Source organism: Pituophis catenifer, unplaced genomic scaffold, assembly GCF_029215685.1.
Source record: "Pituophis catenifer annectens isolate HBS135680 unplaced genomic scaffold, rPitCat1.0.hap2 SCAF_4, whole genome shotgun sequence".
Lineage (NCBI taxonomy): Eukaryota > Metazoa > Chordata > Lepidosauria > Squamata > Colubridae > Pituophis > Pituophis catenifer.
Genome location: NW_027256884.1, coordinates 14,363,254 through 14,384,992, shown reverse-complemented (window position 1 = coordinate 14,384,992; position 21,739 = coordinate 14,363,254). Strand labels below are relative to the sequence as shown.

The 21,739-nt window shown below is 46.1% G+C and overlaps 1 protein-coding gene across 4 annotated transcripts in view; it reads right to left on the bottom strand.

Moving 5' to 3' along the window:
- Window positions 1–21,739, bottom strand: part of LMO7 (LIM domain 7) — an 83,484-nt gene that overhangs the window by 13,133 nt on the left and 48,612 nt on the right. For 3 of the 4 annotated variants that reach the window (XM_070944171.1, XM_070944173.1, XM_070944174.1), the window contains 11 exons: window positions 21,583–21,697; window positions 19,415–19,576; window positions 18,338–18,522; window positions 16,097–16,154; window positions 13,025–13,081; window positions 12,835–12,876; window positions 9,238–9,263; window positions 7,276–7,380; window positions 6,214–6,306; window positions 2,707–3,932; window positions 324–380 (listed from right to left, as the gene is read on the bottom strand). In XM_070944171.1, the coding sequence (XP_070800272.1) occupies window positions 324–380; window positions 2,707–3,932; window positions 6,214–6,306; window positions 7,276–7,380; window positions 9,238–9,263; window positions 12,835–12,876; window positions 13,025–13,081; window positions 16,097–16,154; window positions 18,338–18,522; window positions 19,415–19,576; window positions 21,583–21,697 (2,126 nt within the window). The remainder of the gene's footprint in view (window positions 1–323; window positions 381–2,706; window positions 3,933–6,213; window positions 6,307–7,275; window positions 7,381–9,237; window positions 9,264–12,834; window positions 12,877–13,024; window positions 13,082–16,096; window positions 16,155–18,337; window positions 18,523–19,414; window positions 19,577–21,582; window positions 21,698–21,739) is intronic. The other variant, XM_070944172.1, reaches the window with a different exon arrangement.

The following is a 21,739-nucleotide window of genomic DNA, read 5'->3' as shown; positions in this document are numbered from 1 at the left end:
TGGCCCAGAGAGATTAAAGCAGAGGGAGCCATTCCAGCAGCTTCCAAACATGGGGGACACCATATCTGTAATACTGATGCCCATGCTAGATAACACTGACATAAGTTCAAAAAGGTTGGACAGCACTTGGTTGGCCTAGTTTGTGCCTGTCCTGGACCAAACCATGAATCCAGCATGTAGGGACATATTTAGGAAATGGTGTAACTAAAAAAGAAGGGAATCACTCAAAAGTGATCCACTTTCCAGAAGGGTAAGACCAGGAAGCACCATTTCCTTTTAAAAATTTCTAACAGTACCATTAGTAAAATCTCACTAATTTTTACCTGTCGACATTGAAGTGCTTTCCTTGCTCATGGGAGAGTCTTGGTGATTCATAATGTCTGGAATAAGGAGAGCATAAACAAGAGTTAGCTAGAGTAAAGTCCAAGAGCTTCTATTCATCCCTCCCTCCATCCATCCATCCCTCCATCATCTTCTATGGCTGCCCGTCTCAAACCAATAAATGGGTTGTGAACAATTATAAAATCATAACCATAAGTAACCAGGAAATGGGGCCCTTCACACACTAGAGCAGTGATGACTAACCTTTTTGCCGTTGCGTGCCAAAAGCGGGGGAGCGCAGGGTAGGGGGTGTGCATGCATGTGCCCATGCCCATAATTCAATTCCCCCCGCCCCCCTGCACATGCGCATGCAAACCCCCCATGCTCCCCCCGCTTTTGGCATGTGACGGCAAAAAGGTTACTGGAGTGCCCGCTAGGCCTGTTTCTTGCCCTCCCCAGGCTCCAGAGGCTTTCTTGGAGCCTGGAGAGGGTGAAAACAGCCTTCCCCACCCCCCAGAGGCCCTCCGGAGGCCGGAAACGGCCTGTTTCCCGACTTCTGGTGGGCCCGGAAGGCCTGAAACACAGGTGGCTGGCACGCGCGTGCGCACTGGAGCTGAGCTAAGGCAACGCTTATGTGCCCACAGATATGGCTTTGTGTGTCACCTCTAGCATGCGTGCCATAGGTTCGCCATCATGGCACTAGAGTCTTCAGGGCCAGGTACATAGGTCTTCAAGGATATTGGGGCCATCTCTGAAGAGAGAATGTTCTAAGGATGGGGGCTATATCAAACAAGGTGCATCTCCTGCTTCCTGCCAGCTGACATTCCTTGGCTGATGGGACCCATCCTCTGTGCAATCACCAAAGGACAGACATTGCCTAGGCTAGGAGTGGCCCTCATGTTTGATCATCTAGCTAAAAAATGTGTATAGTTCTCTGGATCACAAGTTCCATAATTAGTCTTTCACAAGCATCTGAGTTAGGAATACAGATCTGTACACTGCAATATAGCAAATAGTTGACTTGAATTTCCCATGTCAATTTTTACTATCGGGCCTCTGGCCAACATAGCTGCTAGAGCTTGGCAAGTAGTGTTTTACTGGCAAGCTATCTTTAATAGTAAGACTGTGACCTGTAGAGATTGTTGAGATGATCTGAGATGTTCATGGAACATGATTGGTGTGAAGGCTTTTGAATGGGATAACAAAACAGCATCAAAATATACAGGCATCAAAGAATAAAATGCCTCCAAAGCAGCACCAAAGATAGCTATGGATGGAAGCCTGTGAGGAAAAATGGCCCATACCAACCCATTTCTCATCACACCATGGTTTTAGGGGATTCAATCAACTTCTTAAGGATTCTGAGGAAGGAACACTTTCTGGATGTGGGCACCCTGACAAGCCCTTTCCTCAGTTTTATTAAGTAGAGAGGGCAGTAAGCAGTGCTGGGTTGCCCCCGGTTCGGACCGGTTCGCAAGAACCGGTAGTAAAACCGGCGGGAGGCTCCGCCCACTGACCCAGACGTCATCATAGGTCTGTGATGGCGAACCTATGGCATGCATGCCACAAGTGGCACGCGTAGCCATATCAGTGGGCACACCAGCTCAGCTCTGGTGCGGATGCGCGCGCCAGCCAGCTGATTTTTGGGCCTTCTGGCCCCACCAGAAGTAGGAAAACAGGTTGTTTCCTGCCTCCAGAGGCCATCTGGGGAGGGCTCTGGAGGCTGGGGACAGCAAAAAATGTCACTTCCTGCCCAACCAGGCGTTGGGAAATGGGCGGTTTCAGGCCTCCGGAGGGCCTCCAAGGGGGTGGGGAAGGCTGTTTTCGCCCTCCCCAGATGCATAGAGAGGATCTGAAACCAGGTGAGAAAGAAAAACGGCCTACCAGGCCATCGTGTGCCAGGAGCAGGAGGGGAGGGGGGTTGTGCGTGCCTATGCAGGGCGGGGCGCATAGAATTATGGGTGTGGGCACGCACATGCGCGAACCTCCCCCTCTGGCACGCGATGGCAAAAAGGTTAGCCATCACTGCCATAGGTGATCTGCGCATGTGCAGAAGCAAGCGTGCGCACGCTCGCAATGCGAACCGGTAGTAAAGGTAAGTAGAACCCACCCCTGGCAGTAAGGAACGTTCACACTGCACACTGGGACAAAGCTTCCATCAGAAATACTGGGAACCAAGGAGGGAAATCACATCTATTTACTGTCTGGGAGCTAAGAGAAGATGGCACAAGTCTCACCACAGACCCAAGCCCATTCTGGACACTAGTTCATAAAGTACTATGGTTTTGTGTCACATCATGTATTAATAATCCAGCTTTTATAGAATTTCCATAATTTTTTCCCCTAAACCTTAAATCTAAGATTACAGAATAGAATAATGCAAACCTTTGATACTGAAATCTTTGCATTGAAACCTCCTTGACTGGTTCCACCAGCAGCTTTTGAGATGCTTCTTCACGGTACCTTGGTTCCTTGATAGGTTCCACTAACAGCTTTTGAGATGCTTCTTCCTGGTATCTTGGTTCCTTGATTGGTTCCATCAGCAGGTCCTTAGATGTTTCTTCCCAATACCTTGGTTCCTTGATTGGTTCCATCAGCAGGTCCCGAGGTGCTTCTTCCCGATACCTTGGTTCCTTGATAGGTTCCACTAACAGCTTTTGAGATGCTTCATCATGATACCTTGGTTCCTTAATAGGTTCCACTAACAGCTTTTGAGATGCTTCATCATGATACCTTGGTTCCTTGATAGGTTCCATCAGCAGGTCCCGAGGTGCTTCTTCCCGATACCTTGGTTCCTTGATAGGTTCCACTAACAGCTTTTGAGATGCTTCATCATGATACCTTGGTTCCTTGATAGGTTCCATCAGCAGGTCCTTAGATGCTTCTTCCCAATATCTTGGTTCCTTGATAGGTTCCATCAGAAGGTCCCGAGATGCTTCTTCCCGATACCTTGGTTCCTTGATAGGTTCCATCAGCAGGTCCTTAGATGTTTCTTCCCAATACCGTGGTTCCTTGATAGGTTCCATCAGCAGGTTTGGAGATGTTTCTTCCTGGTATCTTAAATCCTTGATTATTTCTACGTGAGTTTTGTGAGATACTTCTTCCCAAAACCTTGGTTCCTTGACTTGTTCCAGCACTAACTTTTGAGATGTCTCTTCCCGATACCCTGGTTCTTTGATGGGTTCAAAAAACTGATTCTGAGATGTTTCTTCACCATGGTTTGGTTCTTTAATTGGGTCCATCAGAAGATTTTGAGATGTTTCTTCCCAATGCCTTGATTCCTTGACAGGTTCTACCTGTGGTTTTTGAGGTACTTCTTCTGGATAACTTGGTTCCTTTGCATAGTACACTGTGTCTTGTCCATTCCATTCCTTCCCATTTTCTATTTCTTGTAACTTTCTCTTTTGCTCCACCTGTAACATTCCTTGTTGTTGTAAGCTGCTTCTCGCTAGCTCATGATCTTTCTTCTGATTCTCCGGCTTGCTTTCCTCTTCCCAATTTCTTTCAGAACTAAGATAAGCAGTCCTGTTACTTCCATTTCTTTCCCACAAAAAAGTTGGGGCTTCCTGTATACTCCCAGTCATAGAAGGGGATGTCAGGTTAGTCTGTTCCTAGAAAAGAATACAAGTTTTGCAGAAATTAAACTCAGAAAAGAAATAGTGGTGAATATCGGTAGCTCGGGTGTAGGATGAGAGTGAAGGTTTGTTCTCCGAGCTTGTGGGTTGGTTTCCAAACATTTCATTACCACACTAGTTAACATCTTCAGTGGAGTTTAGGGGATGTCAGTGTCAGTGTTCATGTGGGACAAACATCACTGTCAGGTTTTGTTGCTATCTTAAATAAACTTCATTCTCAAACGCAAGGTCTCTAATGAATCTTTTTTTTATTTAAGAATAGGAGAACGACATCCCTGAACTCTTTGTGCCGCCAAAACTGGCACCTCCTTCCAAACCCCTCCCTTTCCGTTCTTCAACTCCAATGTCTCATTGGCCATCGTGCAGATCCATCTCTTTGTCCCAAGCACTTTCTTTTCACAGGAATTTCCCCCCTCCCTCTGTCACCCAGGTAACGCTATCTACTAAAGAGCAGGGAACTAGGTAAAAGTTCATCTCAGCATTAAAGCAAAGCTTCTCCCTCTTTCATTCATGTCGGAGCTGGAGGAGATCATAATTTGGAACGCTGACAATCACATTAATTAAAAAACAGGATCCACAAACACTGGCTGGCAGTCAAACGCCACGATCCCAAAACCTTATTCTCTATTCCAAACCGACACCAAACAGCACCAGTTTGATTGGAGCAATACAAAAATCATTGGCCACGCTACCACCCGCCACGCTCCTGAGTTCATTGAAGTGTGGCACTTCACAAGTAATTCCATCAAGGGACACATTGACCTACAACCAGCCTATGCACTGCTCAGAATCTAAATCAACCACACAGCCAACCAGAGACAGCACTGACCCTCCATCAACCTACACAACCCCCCAACCAGCATTTCATCTCCCAACGGCCCTCATCCGATGTACCCTCCCCATCACAACACCCATCACAAGACTCTCACTGATGACTCACACCTGACCAGGGGTGAAATGTAAAATTTGTTACTACTGGTTCTGTGGGCGTGGCTTGGTGGTGGTGGGGTTTAATATGACTGAGTGGGTGTGGCCAACTTTTTTTTTTTAACTTTTAAAACCATTTTTTTTACAACCTCTTCGGCTGAAGAGGTTGCAAAAAATGCTTTTAAAGCCTCTGACAATCCCAGCTGACTTGCCTGATCAGCAGAGGCTATTTTTTTTAACGCCTCTGACGATCCCAGCTGACTTGCCTGATCGGCAGAGGCTTTTTTTCCTTTTAAAAACATTTTTTCTATAACCTCTTCAGCCGAAGAGGTTGTAGAAAAAATGCTTTTAAAAGCCTCTGATGATCCCAGCTGAGCCGCGTGATCATCAGAGGCTTTTTTTTTTAACTTTTAAAAGCATTTTTTTGGCCAAAGAGGTTGTAGAAAAAATGCTTTTAAAAATTAAAAAAAAAAAGCCTCTGATGATTGTGCGGCTCAGCTGGGCAAAGGGGGGGAGGGGCAGGGATTTTTGCTACCGGTTCTCCGAACCACCCGCCTCCATCGCTACCGGATCAGGTGATGCGGTCCGAACCGGGAGCATTTTACCCCTGCACCTGACCCATCACAAGACCCTCAGAACACTGACACTGACATTCCCCAAACTCCGCTGAAGATGTTACCTAGCGTGGTAATGAAACGTTTGGAAACCAACCCACAAGCTTGGAGAACGAACAGAAGAAAAAGTTAGGTATGTTTTGCTATGAATTGAGGTACACGTGATTGATCTTTCATTGGAAAGATATTCCAGGTAATAATAAAGATTTGGATCAGTGGATTAAAACAATGAAGCAAAAGATATTCCACCTGTCTTGGGAGTTGACTTTATGTCACTTCAGGCCAGTGGTGGGTTTTCAAAATTTTTTACTACTGGTTCTGCGGGCGTGGCTTGGTGGGCATGGCAGGGGAAGGATACTGCAATATCTCCATTCCTATCCCACTCCAATGGGAAGGATATTGCAAAATCTCCATTCCCACCCCACTCTGGGGCCAGCCAGAGGTGGTATTTGCTGGTTCTCTGAACTGGTCAAAATTTCCACTACCGGTTCTCCAGAACCTGTCAGAATCTGCTGGATTTCACCCCTGATTTCTTTTTTTTTTTTTGGGGGGGGGGGGAGGTTTGTGTTTTCCCTATATTCAGCTTTTTCTCAACAAAGCCACAAGAACGCCCAGAGCTTCTGCCTCCCAGATGTATTGCTTTAGAAACGGCCTTGACAAGCTCAAGAGCAAATTTCTGCCCATGAGGTCAAACCACAAAAAGGCTGAGAACTGACCTCTTTTAAGTAACTGGAGATGTCCTTTTCCGCCTCCTGCTGGGCTTTCAGCCACTCTTCCTTAAGCCTCTCTTGCTCACGCTTGTACTGTTCCTGATGGGGAGAAGCAAATCAAGACAAAGTCTTACAAATGCAAAGAAAAACCCCAGGAAACAGAATATTTTCCCTGCCGACAAACCCAGCAAGCTGTTCCCCTTTGGTTAGCAACACCATGCAAAGGATTAGACCAGAAGTCTTCAAGCTATGCTGGCTGGAGAATCCTGGGAGTTGAAGTCTACAAGTCTTAAAGTTGCCAAGTTTGGGGACCCCTGGATTAGACTAAGGAACGGACGGGAATGCAAGGAACTCTAACCTTTCATTGCAACCCTCAGCTTGCCAATATTCTCCTTTATTGACTCTTTCCTCTAGGCCAGGGGTGTCAAACTCGATTTCATTGAGGGCCACATCAGGGTTGTGTTTGACTTTGGGGGGGCTGGGGTGGGCGTGGCCAGGGTGGGTGTGGCCAGGTTTACATCACTATCGGGGGCACCCGGCGGTGGCCCAAGAGCTCTGCCGGCAATAACAGGCTCTTGAGCTCCATTTTTGGCTGGGACAGCCTCCTGCAACCCTCTGCCAATGAAAACGGAGCTCAGGAGGGTTGCGTGTGGCCCTCCCAAGCTCCATTTTTGCTAGCAGAGGCACCATGGACTGGCCCTTCACTGTTTCCAGGGCGGCCGGATGCGGCCTGTGGGGTGCTTAGATCTGGCCTGCAGGCCTTGAGTTTGACACCCCTGCCCTAGATGGATCTCCAAGATCTATGAAGGAGACTCAGTCACCAAACCATCCCCAGCTTTATATGGGCAAAGATCCATTGATAGCTGCTGGATGGGGAGCCGAATGGACTGGGATAGAATTGTCCTGCCACTGTCTATCTGTAGGTAGCATGTTGGGGCAGGGCTTCTATCCTCAAGTGCTTCACCTAGATGAGAGGCCCTGAAGGAGGGTCAGCAACCAGAAATGCTTTAGTCAGGATGTTCTGCTCTAGCTCTAGCAGGAAGGGCAACCACACAGTTTCATCCAGACCTGGAGTAAGCGCTCCTGCTCTGCTTGCCATTTCTCTTGCCTTTTCCTTTCTTCTTCTTGATCCCAAGTCCAACGGCTGGAAGCCGCAATGGGTGGGACAGGGAGCTGCAACATGAAACGAAAGGTTAGCAGGCCCAGAGGATTCTCCGCAGATGGCTTGCAAAAGAAGAATGCTGGGGCCGGCATTCACCTTTTGATAGGAAAAGTGGGTGCTGAACCCCTTTGCAAGGTAATAAATAAAGAGCTGGAAGGGACTTTGGAAGTCTTCTAGTCCAACTCCTTGCTCAAGCAGGAGACCCTCTACCATTGTTGTGGCTCTGTTGCCTGAGCCTGGGCTATCAACAGATGCAGACTCTGAGAGTGAGGAAGAGGAGTTGGCAAGGCCTCCCTCTCCAGGACCCTCCTCTCTGGCAATGCCTCCAGAGGACACCGAAGGCCAAAAGATAGGCTCAGAGCCAAGCACGTCCCCGCAGCCACAGGTGGACAGCGACGAAGGAGATAAGTGCTGGCTGGACTGTCGCCAGAGGCGCAGGGAGAAGCGTGCGCAGCAGAGGGGAAGGCGTGCCAGAGATTAGCTGAGTCACTGGACCACACCCCACAGGGTATAAATGTGGGTGTGGTGGCCAGTTCAGTTTGTGACGAGCAAAAACTAGAAATAATCCATGATCTCTGCGTTACTGGACTTTGCCTGCTTTATCGGACTGCATTTGGATTAATCCTTGTATTGTTGAAAACTCTGCCTGTTTTATCGGAATGCTGGCAGTCTAATCTTTGTTTTGTGTGAGTAAAGTCTGAATTGGCAGCTAGCCACTGGGTTGCTGCCAGCTTTATTTTCAAAGAATTTTGTCGTGTGGCTTATTAACTCCGGGCCGTCTGTGGGGGTGCGTGAGTGGAACGGGGACAGAACAACCATTTCGGACAAATGTCTTCTTAAAAAGCTCCAGTGATGGAACATCCATAACTTCTGGAGACACGTCATTCCATTGATTAATTGTTCTCACGGTCAGGAAATTTCTCCTTAGTTCTAGATCGGTTCTCTACTTGATTAGTTTCCATCCACTGCTTCCTGTCCTGCCTTCTGGTGCTTTGGAGAATAGCTTGAACTTCTAGTCTTTGTAACAGCCCATTAGATATTGGAACACTGCTATTATGTCACCCCTTCTTTTCATTAAACTGGACGTACCCAGTTCCTACAAGCATAGGTTTTAGCCTTCAGGGGATAAAGCTTGCTCTCCAATTCAACTCACCTGGAATCCAATCTAACCCTCCTGATGAGAAGGGAGAAGGGAGGGGAAAACTTTGGAGAACAAATTGTCAAGAAGATGGAAGGAACATCTGCCTCTCTCAGGTTCTTGGGAAGGACTTGATAGTTGGATAAAGGTAAAGGTAAAGGTTCCCCTCGCACATATCCTGTTTCCCCCAAAATAAGACATCCCCTGATAATAAGCCCAATCAGGCTTTTGAGCACATGGCAATAAGGCCAAGCACTTATTTCAGGGTTCAAAAAAAATATAAGATAGGGACTTATTTTTAGGGAAACATGGTATGTGCTAGTTGTTCTTGACTCTAGGGGGCGGTGCTCATCTCCGTTTCAAAGCCGAAGAGCCAGCGCTGTCCGAAGACGTCTCTGTGGTCATGTGGCTGGTATGACTAAACGCCAAAGGCACACAAAACGCTGTTACCTTCCCACCAAGGGTGGTCCCTTTTTTTTCTACTTGCATTTTTTTTACGTGCTTTCGAACTGCTAGGTTGGCAGAAGCTGGGACAAGTAACGGGAGCTCACCCTGCTACGCGGCGCTAGGGATTCGAACTGCTGAACTGCCGACCTTTCGATCGACAAGCTCAGCATCTTAGCCACTGAGCCACAGCATCCCTTGATAGTTGGATGCAAACGCCAAGTCTAACCTAACCATCTGGTTGACTGATTCTTACTGATAATAATAACAATGGAGTATTACTTACGTCAAGTATTGCAGGTTCCTGGCCTCCTGGGTGATTTATAAGATTAAAAAAAGAAGAAGAACAAGAAGAGAGTGGAGAATCTTTGTTACTATTATCTTGAAGAAACCATTTCAACCCAAATCAGAAGGCTGCCCTGGAACCACCAGTTTTTCCGATCAAGGACTCAACTAACATCTTCCAAAAGGCAAATAGTTCTTAAGGTCATAGAAAGGAAAATCCTTATACACGTAGTCCTTGACTTACAACAGCTCACTCTGTGACCATTCAAGGTACAATGGCCCTGAAAAAAGTGATTTATGACCGATTTTCACACTTACAACTGTTGTAGTGTTTCCATGGTCGTATGATTAAAATTCAGATGCTTGGCAACGGACTCATATTTATGACGGTTGCAGCGTCCTGAGGTCATATGATCGCCTTTAGCAATCTTCTGACAAACAATGGGGGAGCCAGATTCACTTAACAACCAGGTTACTAACTTAACAACTGCAGTGATTATTTAACAACTGTGACAAGAAAAGTAGGAAAACGGGGCAAAATTCACTTAACGACTCTCTCGCTTCCCAACAGAAATTTTAGGCTCAAATTGTGGTTTTAAGTCAAGGACTTCCTGCATTGGTTTCATACTTACACCATGAATTGCACCTTTTTCTAATCAAGTCTGCCATACATAGACAGCAATAAAGTATGGGTGGTACCCTCCTTGATTATTATGCCAGCACACCAAAAATAAACTCTTAGACAGTTTAAATAGACAGTTTTAAGAAGAAGATTTCCAAGAATGCTAGAAAACTGTTTTGTCGGGGAATTCACATTCCTGCATCATTTCCAACCATCTCTTCTTTGCAAAACGATATCCCAATCCCCACCCAATCATAAAATGTATGGTCTTCGAAAAGACAAACACACACCACACCAACCTTTGATAGGCTGATGGGGCGACAACTAAAATTTGGAGCAATTTTGAGGAAGGCGACCTGAGATTTTTAAAATCGTTGTTGCAATGGCCGCAAACATTGAGCCGAAGTTCAAGGCTAAGCAGTTAATCCAAAAGCATTAACATGAGGCAGAAATGGAATTCAGTCCCAGTGTTCCAGCTGACTCTTGTCATATCCCTTTCACATGAGTTGTCTCATGCAAAAAAAAATCCCAGCCAAGAAGAGCCACAAACTTCAAGAACTGCTCATTTTATAATCGTTTTTTTTTTTAAAAAAAAGATTTCCAGAATGGATAGTTTGGGACAAACACCAAGCACTCTTGGCCCAGTTCCAGGGCCTCCCAAGTTGCTTTGTGGCACTGTACTCTACGGTTCTCCTGTACAGATCCAGACTTCTGCTTGCCTTCTCCTGCGGTGTCAGCTTTCATCTCCCCACTTCCTTCTTCCTCACTAGCCTGGGTTACCCCCTCACCTGGCCGAACCTTCCTTCCCATGCCAGACATTGTGAGAAACAGTGTTGGCCTCCATCTTTGCTTTTCCACAATTGCTTCCCAATTTACTGTGTTCGGATTATATTTTAACTTTTAGGTGATCCTGCTGATAAAACTTAGTGATGTGATACAAGTCCATTCTTCAGTATAATGCTTCCAAGAGAGCATACAGTGTTTCCCTGAAAATAAGACCCTGTCTTATATTTTTTTTGAACCCTGAAATAAGCACTTGGCCTTATTGCCATGCGCTCAAAAGCCCGATTGGGCTTATTATCAGGGGATGTCTTATTTTGGGGGAAACAGGGTATATATCTATATCTATATCTATATCTATATCTATATCTATATCTATATCTATATCTATATCTATATCTATATCTATCATGTATATGTATATGTATATGTATATGTATATGTATATGTATATGTATATGTATGTATATGTATATGTGTGTATTTCGCTGATAAAGAAATAAAGGGAGACTAGTATAGATCTATTTCAAGCTATTTAACTCTCATCAGCTAGCCATACCCTTACTCAGATTCAAACTTGGGCTGCCTGCATATTAGGCAGTTGTATTAACCTCTGAGCCACAAGTTCTCCTCCCTTTATCAGCTTGAGCCACCTGATAAAATGGTTTGTGGTGAATGTAACTACTTGAGGGCTCCTGGATTGGAGCTGAAAGGCGAAAGGGAAGTAGTATGCTTCCTCCCATATTGGGATAGATCAGGTGCTTTGATAGAGAAACATTTAATATGAAAGACCAAGATAAAATGAGCAAATCTTCCTGCATTAGCTTCATGCACGGACAAATTCCCAAACTTTCCCAAAAATTATAATGAATGAATAATTACCATTGGACATAAGGTCCCAATGAAAATATATTAGCTACCCTACAGCAGTTAAAGCAGCAAGGAGAACAAGGATATTTCAGTGAAACCCCCCCCCCAACTGTGTCAGTTGTGCAATCTTTTTTCTTTTGGGGTGGTGAGTGAGAAATTAATTTTCCTGAGAGACATTTTTTTCCCCTCTTTTAAGTATGGGACAAAGGCCAAAATCGACCTTTAATGCAAGATGTTCAGCTGCCCCAGGAAAACCAAATTAAAAACAGAGTACCAAACAATATGTATTCCTTATTCAAAAACCTGGTACTGGGAGAAAGATTCTTCCAAAAAGCACAAAGAAGTCAAGTTGCAGCTTCCTTTCCTTTCCTTTCCTTTCCTTTCCTTTCCTTTCCTTTCCTTTCCTTTCCTTTCCTTTCCTTTCCTTTCCTTTCCTTTCCTTTCCTTTCTCCTTTCCTTTCCTTTCCTTTCCTTTCCTCTTCCCTTCCCTTCCCCTCCTTTCCTTTCCTTTCCTTTCCTTTCCTTTCCTTTCCTTTCCTTTCCTTTCCTTTCCTTTCCTCTTCCCTTCCCCTCCTTTCCTTTCCTTTCCTTTCCTTTCCTTTCCTCTTTTTTTTTTTTTTTTTTGATAAAGTCACATTCTGCATTTAGAGATGTTTGGCCTGCATTTCTGAAGGTCTTGCCAGCTCGGGCACAAAGCCTTGCCATAAAAGAGCCCCTGGGAAAGATGCTAAGGGCAAGATATGATTATGACTAAGAACGGCCTTTCATCTTTTGTATGGAAACATTATTCTGAAGAAACTGAGACAATGGTAAAATAACATTGGAAAGAGAAAAAGACCTTGTGTAATACGGAGCACAGACATCAATGAGAAAAATTGTCTTCATCACTTCAAAACATTCCACATATAACAAATAAAACAAGCACAAGTGTTTGAAGTGAGGGTGAAAAGGATGACATGTGACATGCCAAACACACTCCTAGAAGCTTGCAAGAGCTCAGATACAGGATTCTGGGCCCAAAACATTTCTTTTAGTTTTTGAAGGATTAAAATTGCCTCATGGGGTTGAGGCATCTGTTCCTTAGCTAGCTATGCCATACCGATACACCAACTGTAATAATAAATATGACTTTAACATTGATCATTTGTTTCAGACTGGTCATTTTACAAAACACAGATTTGCCAAATTTCAGGAGTAGGAGAAAAGCTTGCGAATCGGATGAGAACATCTTTCATGCTACATTTGGTGCTCGCTACGAACAGGATTTGAACTTATCAAGAGTGTCAAAGGTGTGAGGGGAAAAAAGGAACACACAAATCCCATTACCACAAAGATACACCCATGAATTGTGAAAGGAACCTGATGCTCCTGAGGAAAAGAACGGAAAGAGATTAAGAAAGTTGGCACGATAGAACCCAACACCACAGGCTGATTAAGAGAAGGCAGGGGAGGCACGATTTCATGAAATTACATGAAATGTTAGCTTTTTTGGGGTGGGAATACTGATTGCTTTTACCTTGTTCAAAAAACTGGGATCGCCTTTTTAAGTTTTTCAAAGAAATAGGTTCTGTGTCTATTTGGAAAAAAAAAATATGGAGATACAAACAGGTCAGTGTGGTGTGGTCTAATTTTATTGAAAATATCCAAGGTATTATTATTGTAGTTGTTGTTTGGCATTGTTACAGTAACCAGGAAACCACAATGCTATTGCTGAGTAGTAGTTTGGCTTGACAAGGTACCTGCCCTGCTATAGGGCATACTTGTGTACTTCCAGGGTACGCCACTGGAGGGCGAGCTGGCTTCACACCAGAGAGAAAGACCAGCGGCTCTTTCTGCATTGTCACCAAAGGCCCCTTTCCTTCCCAGAGCTACAAGTGGGCACCAAAACCGGGAAGGTTTAGAGCCATCTGGAATCTGCCTGCCTGCACAGAGCACCAGCTCGTCTCCCCACCGAAGTGGTACCTATTTATCTACTTGCATAGAACATGCTTTTGAACTGTTATGTGGAGAGAAGCTGAGGCGAGTGACAGGAGCTCACCCCACCCTACAGTACTAGGGCTCAAACTGCCGGTGCTCAGTGTCATTAAGCCACTGAACTATGGTGCCTCTATATACAAGGCATTGACTTGGATGCATTCAAACAAATGGGTCATTGCTTTGGGGATAGGGGCACCTGATTTTCCAGAGCCTAAATCAAAGCTCTGTTCCTCACTAACATGGACCCATTGAAGCATCATCAGATCAGAACCAAACCAGCAGTTACATGCAGCCGGAAAGGTCCGAGTGCCAATTCTGCTGTAGCGGAGTTGCCAGACCCCAATGCTATTCTCAGCCTAAACCACTTGTAAAGGAAACTATTTGTAACTCAGGGTTGAAATGAGGAGTCCTTGGTGTTCTCTGAGCTTGATTGTTTTCTTGCAGATGTTTCATTACCCAAACTAGGTCACATTATCAGTAGTAGAGTCATTACTGATTATGTTGCCTACTTGGGGCAAGGAAACATCTGCAAGGAAACAACCAAGCTCAGAAAGCACCAAGGACCCCTAAATCATTTGATGTGATAACTCTACACAGGGTTTGAGCTCCTCAGAGGACTGGAAGGTCTTCTCAATCAACCCCTTTTCAAATTTTATTCTTTGGGAAGGCGCTCACCCCAGTTTATAGAGCTTTCCCAAGTCAGCACTAAGCAGGGGAGCAAGCACCATGATGGTCACTCTTTAAAGACCCTGTCCTAGGTAAAGGTTTCCCTCGCACATATGTGCTAGTCATTCCCGACTCTAGGGGGCAGTGCTCATCTCCGTTTCAAAGCCAAAGAGCCAGCATTGTCCGAGGATAAGGATAATTTTATTTCTATACCGCCCCTCTCCCGAAGGACTTGGGGCGGTGTACAGCCAGGTAAAAACACAATACAAATCACAATTTAAATTTAAAAATTATTAAAAGTATTACATTTAAGGCCAATTAACTAAAAAATCCCAAAAAATTAAGAACTCCAAATTTAAAACTCAATTATGAAGCTAGCCCTGCCTGTCTGAAGAGCAGGGTCTTAAGAGCACAGTGGAAAACTCGGAGGTCAGAGATCTTGCATATGTCCAGGGGCAGTTCATTCCAAAGGGCAGGGTCTCCCACAGAGAAGGCTCTCCCCCTGGGTGTCACCAGCTGACATAATTTGGCCGACGGCACCCTGAGGAGTCCCTCTCTGTGGGAGCGGACTGGTCGGTGGGAGGCTATCGGTGGCAGAAGGCTGTCTTGTAGATACCCAGGTCCTGAGCCATGGAGCGCTTTAAAGGTGGTAACCAACACCTTGAATCGCACCCGGAAGACCACTGGGAGCCAGTGCAGCTCGTGCAGGAGAGGATGTCTCCGTGGTCATGTGGCCGGCATGACTAAATGCCAAAGGCGCACGGAAGGCTGTTACCTTCCCACCAAAGGTGGTCCCTATTTTTCTACTTGCATTTTTTACGTGCTTTCAAACTGCTAGGTTGGCAGAAGCTGGGACAAGTAACGGGAGCTCACTCCGTTATGCGGCACGAGGGATTTGAACCCCTGAACTGCCGACCTTTTGATCGACAAGCTCAGTGTCTTAGCCACTGAGCCACCATGTCCCTATACCCTGTCCTAGACGGCCACAATTTTGTTCCCAGGCTGTACTCTAAGATGGGCTGAAAAGAAACAGACTTCTGCTTTTTGACCATCACACACAGTTCTAGCTGACAATGCAGTCTAGTGTTAGGTTACAGGTTATGTTTTTCTCCCCTTGTTTTCCCATAAAAGGCTGACATAAAAAAAAAAGAAAAGAAGGCCAAATCTTATAGGGCACACAGACAAATATACCTAACCAGGGTAAGAGGTTTTTTTTAAGCTTGAAACCCCTTACCCATCCCTCTGGAAGACGCTGTTAACTCACCATGCCCAGCAGGTTGAAAAAAGGGGTTGGAAGGTAGATGACTCAGAACAGGTTAAAAACCTCCCCTCTTGGTATAGCAATAGCACTTAAGACTTATATACCGCTTTACAGTGCTTTTACAGCCCTCTCTAAGCGGTTTTACAGAATCAGCATATTGCCCCCAATAATTTGGGTCCTCATTTTACCGACCTCGGAAGGATGGAAGGCCGAGTCAACCTTTAGCCTGGTGGGATTTGAACTACCAAATTGCAGGCAGCCAGCAGGCAGCAGAAGTAGCCTGCAGTACTGCACTTTTAACACCCAAGATTCTATCAACTTGCTGCATTTCTACCTTTTTAAAAAATTTATTTCTAAACCCACTGTGTTTTTATTAGCAGCTGATAAAAAATTATTTATTTTTTACTCTTTATAGCAGGGGTCCCCAACCCCTGGTTCATGGATCGGAACCGGTCCATAGCATCCCAGTAACCGGTCCATGCAAATAAGCAAAGCCCCATCCGCGGGATGCACACAGCACGTGAAGCCATGCCCCTTCCAGTCCGCGGAAAAATCTCTCTCCACGGAACTGGTCCCTGGTGTCCCAAAGGTTGGGAGCCACTGATTTATAGAACTGGTCCCTTTCTTCAGCTAAACTAATTAAAAATTAAGATCTCTTACTTTAAGTACACCTGGCAGTTTTACCTTTTTGTTCACGGGAGCTTGTATCGTCTTGCATTCCATTGACTTTTGTTTCAGACCCCTGAAAAAGGAAAAACAGCATAGGATGGCTTTAATCTCACCTTTTCTTACACCTCTGTGAGGTAACACCAGACTCTGGCTCTTCTGACAAACCAAACTACCAATCCTCTGAAAACTGATGCCCAGAATAGCTGCATTTTAATTTTTATGCACAATTCAAAAGTTCTATAGAAGGATCGTACAGGTAGCCATCTCCTTTTAATGACTCCATAATCCCTTGCGGGGTGGAGTCTGGGCAACTGAATGGAGCTAGCAGAGTGTTTTAATGGCCGGATGCCCTTCCTGTCGCCAATGCGGAGTTTTGTTCAGCAGATACCGTATTTTTCGGTGTATAAGACGCACCTTTTTACCCTCAAAAAGGGGGTGAAAATCTGGGTGCGTCTTATACGCCAAATGTAGCCCCGTCCACCCGCTGGCCCCCACCCTTCGGCCATTTTCGGCCAGTTCCAGGCGGCAGGGATCTGGGTCGGGGCACAGCCTGAGGAACAACCTTCCCACTTCGGGACAGTGGGGGGGGGGGGAATCTGCCCAGCAGCTTTGGGGAACAAGGCAGGTGCCACGATTTGCGGCTGGTCACCCCTCTGGCCGCGCTGACTTCACTCCCCAGCAATGTGAGGAGCCGCCGCCACCGCTGCCTAACCCTCTCTGCGCCCAGGAGCCAAGCCGAGCTGAATGGGAGCCCCTAAAGGGAAACGTTCCTCCTTTCCAGCCATCGCTGCCTGGATTCCAAAATGCAAACCTCATGAGTTGCGCTTCAGGTGGCGGCCAGTTCCCCTGCAATGTGCAGCGGGGAACTGGGAAGTGCTTTGGATTTGGGGAGGAGATTGTAGCGCTGACGCCCAAAAGTGTTTTTCTGCACATTGCAGAGCCGTGTGCTCCCGTCCTCCTTCTCAGCAGACTCAACTTCTCTTTCCTCCTGGCCAGATCCGCCGCCTGAAACATGGTACACTTTTTTTTGTCTCTGCACACACCCCATGTTTGGAATCGGGAAGGGGATCGCGGGTTCGGCCGGCAGAGCAGATTTCCCCCCCCCCACACTGTCCCGAAGAGAGAGGGTTGTTCCTCAGGCTGTGCTCTGTCCCTCCCCCAGAGCATGCTAGGGGTCTCTTTGGGGGAAAGCGAGTAGTCCCTGCATCTCTCGCTTGCAGGAGGAAGAGGAGGGCGGCGCCACCTTAAATGCTGGTAGGCAGAGGTAAAATACTTTTTTCCTTGTTTTCCTCCCCCAAAATTAAGGTGCGTCTTATACTCCGGTGCGTCTTATACACCGAAAAATACGGTATATTCTCACTGTGCCCAGAGAGAAAAATATCTTTCTCTACCTAGGATCAAACTCACAGCCTCCTAGAGGCGAGAGCTCCACCCCTAGGTCACCGCACCACTTCAATGAATGTACAGGTAGTCCTCAACTTAAAACAGTTCGTTTAGTGACCGTTCGAAGTTACAACGGCACTGACTTATGACCGTTTTTCACACTTACGACTGTGGCAGCATCCCCATGCTCATGCGATCAAAATTCAGACACTTGGGCAACTGGTTCATATTGTGTGGCTGTGGGTGCATGCACACTTTTGTGTCATCCTCGACTCCTGGCAACTGCTTGGATTAGTCCCTGAAATTTTAGGGAACCAGCCCAAGGTCACCCAGTTGGCTTCATGTCTAAAGCAGGACTAGAACTCATGGTCTCCCAGTTTCTAGCTCAATATCCTTAACTATGATCTCCAAATGGCTCTCAAAATATTGAAGGTACTCCCATGTCTCCAGGTCACTTTAATACACATACAGAAGAATATGGTACAACCCGGTAGTGAAATTCAAATTTTTTTACTACCGGTTCTGTGGACGTGGCTTGGTGGACGTAGGGGAAGGATACTGCAAAATCCCTATTTCCAACCCACTCCAGGGGAAGGATACTGCAAAATCCCCATTCCCTCGCCACTCCTGGGGGAAGGATATTGCAAAATCTCCATTCCCACCTCACTCTGGGACCAGCCAGAGGTGATATTTGCCGGTTCTCTGAACTACTCAAAATTTCCGCTACCGGTTCTCCAGAACTTGTCAGAATCTGCTGGATTTCACCCCTGGTACACCCCCAGGTTTAAGGGTAAAAGGACAATGTTACATTTTGTAATTGCCATGAGTAGAAGTTGCAAACACTTCCTTCTGGAGGTACACGTCCATACTTACATTATTCTTCAAATGGCTGTGCACCTCCTTTTCTGACATCTGTTGACTTTGCGTTGAAGCGTGGTCTCTGGATGTGGCATCAATCCATTTGTTTTCAGATGTACCTATAATGTTGGTAGCCATACTGGTAAGATTGAGGATTTTGTGCCTTGCAAATGGCGGGAAAGGCTGGTCTTTACCCCAATCTGATTGATATGTGGAGAGCAAAAGAAATTGAGAAAAGGAGACAGGGGGAATGTCAAAGTGTAAAGGGAACTGAGAAAAATACATCTGAACAACACTTAAAGAAGAGGAAAATATATATATATAATAGAGGATAGGAGAAGAAAGGAGTGATTTGGGATGTTAATGTGGAATAATATGTTAGGGCTTTTCATGAAAGACCGCCTTTTCCCCAAAGCAAGGAGTTAGTCAAAAGTGTGCACAATAAACAGCAAGTTTACTAACAACAACTATTCTACAGACCAGGGGACTCCAACCTTGGCAACTTTAAGACTTGTGGACTTCAGTTCCCAGAATTCCTCTGGCTGGGGAATTCTGGGAGTTGAAGTCCACAGGTCTTAAAGTTGTCAAGGTTGGAGACCCCTCCTATAGACCATTTTTTTTCCCCAAAGCAAGAATTAGTTTGCACAACAAATAGCAAGTTTACTAACAGCAACTTTATTTTAAATCAGAAGAATTTTCAAAAAGTTGGGAAGTGAAGTTGATCTTAAGAGTCTTCCAGCATATCGTTGTCTAATGAATAGACACAATCAAAGTACGGTAGATTGCGATCAACTCTTTCCAAGCACCTCTCTACTCCAGGAGATGACTTCCCAATTTCTAGAAAGCAAACTTGCTCAACCTGCTAGTTACGCTGTAATTCATGCAACGATACCAAAATAATAAATATATTTCTTGCCACAAATGCTTTATTATTATTTTTTTTACAAAAGCAGAAATACTAACCCCATATACATTTTAATGGAAACAAACCACCAGCTCTTGATGAAGGCTGTAAGAATTCAGAAGGCATCACCATAATACAGCATAGAGAGGAGACAACACACACTGCCCTCAGTGTAATTAAACACGCACCCTTCTTTCCATACCGCCTCACGTCCATGACGAGGCATCCATTTTCCAGGGCCTGGTTGATGGCAGTGTCCCACTCGCCCTGTTCCAGGTGTGAAATGCTGGTGCCCCCGAGGGATAGGATTTCATCCCCAACTTTCAACTGGCAAAAATCTGCAGGGCTGCCTGTTGAGAGAAAAGCCAACGAAACCACATACTAAGACCTCCATATATCCAGAGTCAATTCTGCAGAGCATGTTAGTCAGTGGTGGGATTCAAAATTTTTTACTACCGGTTCTGTGGGCACGGCATGGAGGGTGTGGCATGGCTTGGTGGGCGTGGCAGGGGAAGGATACTGCAAAATCCCCATTCCTTCCCCACTCCTGGGGGAAGGATATTGCAAAATCTCCATTCCCTCCCCACTCCAGGGGAAGGATACTGCAAAATCTCCATTCCCTCCCCACTCCAGGGGAAAGATACTGCAAAATCTCCATTCCCACCCTACTCCTGGGGGAAGGATACTGCAAAATCTCCATTCCCTCCCCACTCCAGGGGAAGGATACTGCAAAATCCCCATTCCCTCCCCACTCCTGGGGGAAGGATACTGCAAAATCCCCATTCCCTTCCCACTCCTGGGGGAAGGATACTGCAAAATCCCCATTCCCTCCCCACTCCTGGGAGAAGGATACTGCAATATCTCCATTCCCTCTCCACTCCTGGGGGAAGGATATTGCAAAATCCCCATTCCTTCCCCACTCCTGGGGGAAGGATATTGCAAAATCTCCATTCCCTCCCCATTCCAGGGGAAGGATACTGCAAAATCTCCATTCCCACCCCACTTCAGGGGAAAGATACTGCAAAATCTCCATTCCCACCCTACTCCTGGGGGAAGTATACTGCAAAATCTCCATTCCCTCCCCACTCCAGGGGAAGGATACTGCAAAATCCCCATTCCCTCCCCACTCCTGGGGGAAGGATACTGCAAAATCCCCATTCCCTTCCCACTCCTGGGGGAAGGATACTGCAAAATCCCCATTCCTTCCCCACTCCTGGGGGAAGGATACTGCAAAATCCCCATTCCTTCCCTACTCCTGGGAGAAGGATACTGCAAAATCCCCATTCCCTCCCTACTCCTGGGAGAAGGATACTGCAAAATCTCCATTCCTTCCCCACTCCTGGGGGAAGGATACTGCAAAATCCCCATTCCCTCCCCACTCCTGGGGGAAGGATACTGCAAAATTCCCATTCCCACCCCCCTCTGGGGCCAGCCAGAGGTGGTATTTGCCAGTTCTCCGAACTACTCAAAATTTCCGCTACCGGTTCTCCAGAACCGGTCAGAACCTGCTGGATTTCACCCCTGGAGCAAAGCCTCTCTCCTAAAGCCTTAAGGCAGCTGCCTGCTTTCAGAGCGTTGCCTGGGAGGGCTGGCTGCGTGGGCGCCCTTTGGAGCAGGTGTGGGAAGGAGGTGACGATGAAGTAATGTTCTGGGCTCAAGCGGAGACCACTTTGCAAAGTGCCCCTTTGGAATGCTGGATGGTGCCATGAAAGTTTCTGCGACACCAGAAGGGGCGTTTCTTCTGAAGAAAAAGAAAATCTTTTGGCAGGAAGATCAATGTTGGAAAGTTCGGCCAGACTTTCCTGCATAGGACTGCCTAGGTCCGTAGTAAAAGCTGTTAGGAGATGAGATTGGGTCCTGCAGTTGAATGCTAATATCAAATTGTTTGAGGCTTTAGAAGGAAGCAGCAGAGACTTAAAGCAAGTAAACTTGGCAAGTCCAGAGTCTCTACATTTTTTACATTCTTCCAACCTGAATTTTTCCTTTCCTTTGTAACAGTAACAGAGTTGGAAGGGATCTTTGGAGGTCATCTAGTCCAACCCCCTGCTCACACAGGAGACCTATACTAGAGATTCGAACCCCTGAATTGCCAACCTTTCTCAGAGTCGTAGCTTTCCTTTCCCTTTCCCTTTTCTTTTCTTTTCTTTCCCCTTTCCTTTCCTTTCCCCTTCTCCCCACTCCCCTCCTCTCCCCCCATCCCTCCTTTCCTTTCCTTTCCTTTCCTTTCCTTTCCTTTCCTTTCCTTTCCTTTCCTGCCCTGCCCTGCCCTGCCCTGCCCTGCCCTTCCTTTCCTTCCTTTTCCTTCTTTTTCTTTCCTTTCCCAAAATAACTGCAAGAGTTAAATACTGGTGTTTACCTTCTTCGATTGATTTCACAAAGACACCAGAAGGATTCTGGGACACGGCAAATCCAAAGTTACGATTGCTGCCTGGTTTCTGATTTATACTGATTCTCATATCACTGTATTGCTCCTAAAAAGAGGAGGAGGAGGAAGAAGACACCAGAGAAAAGAA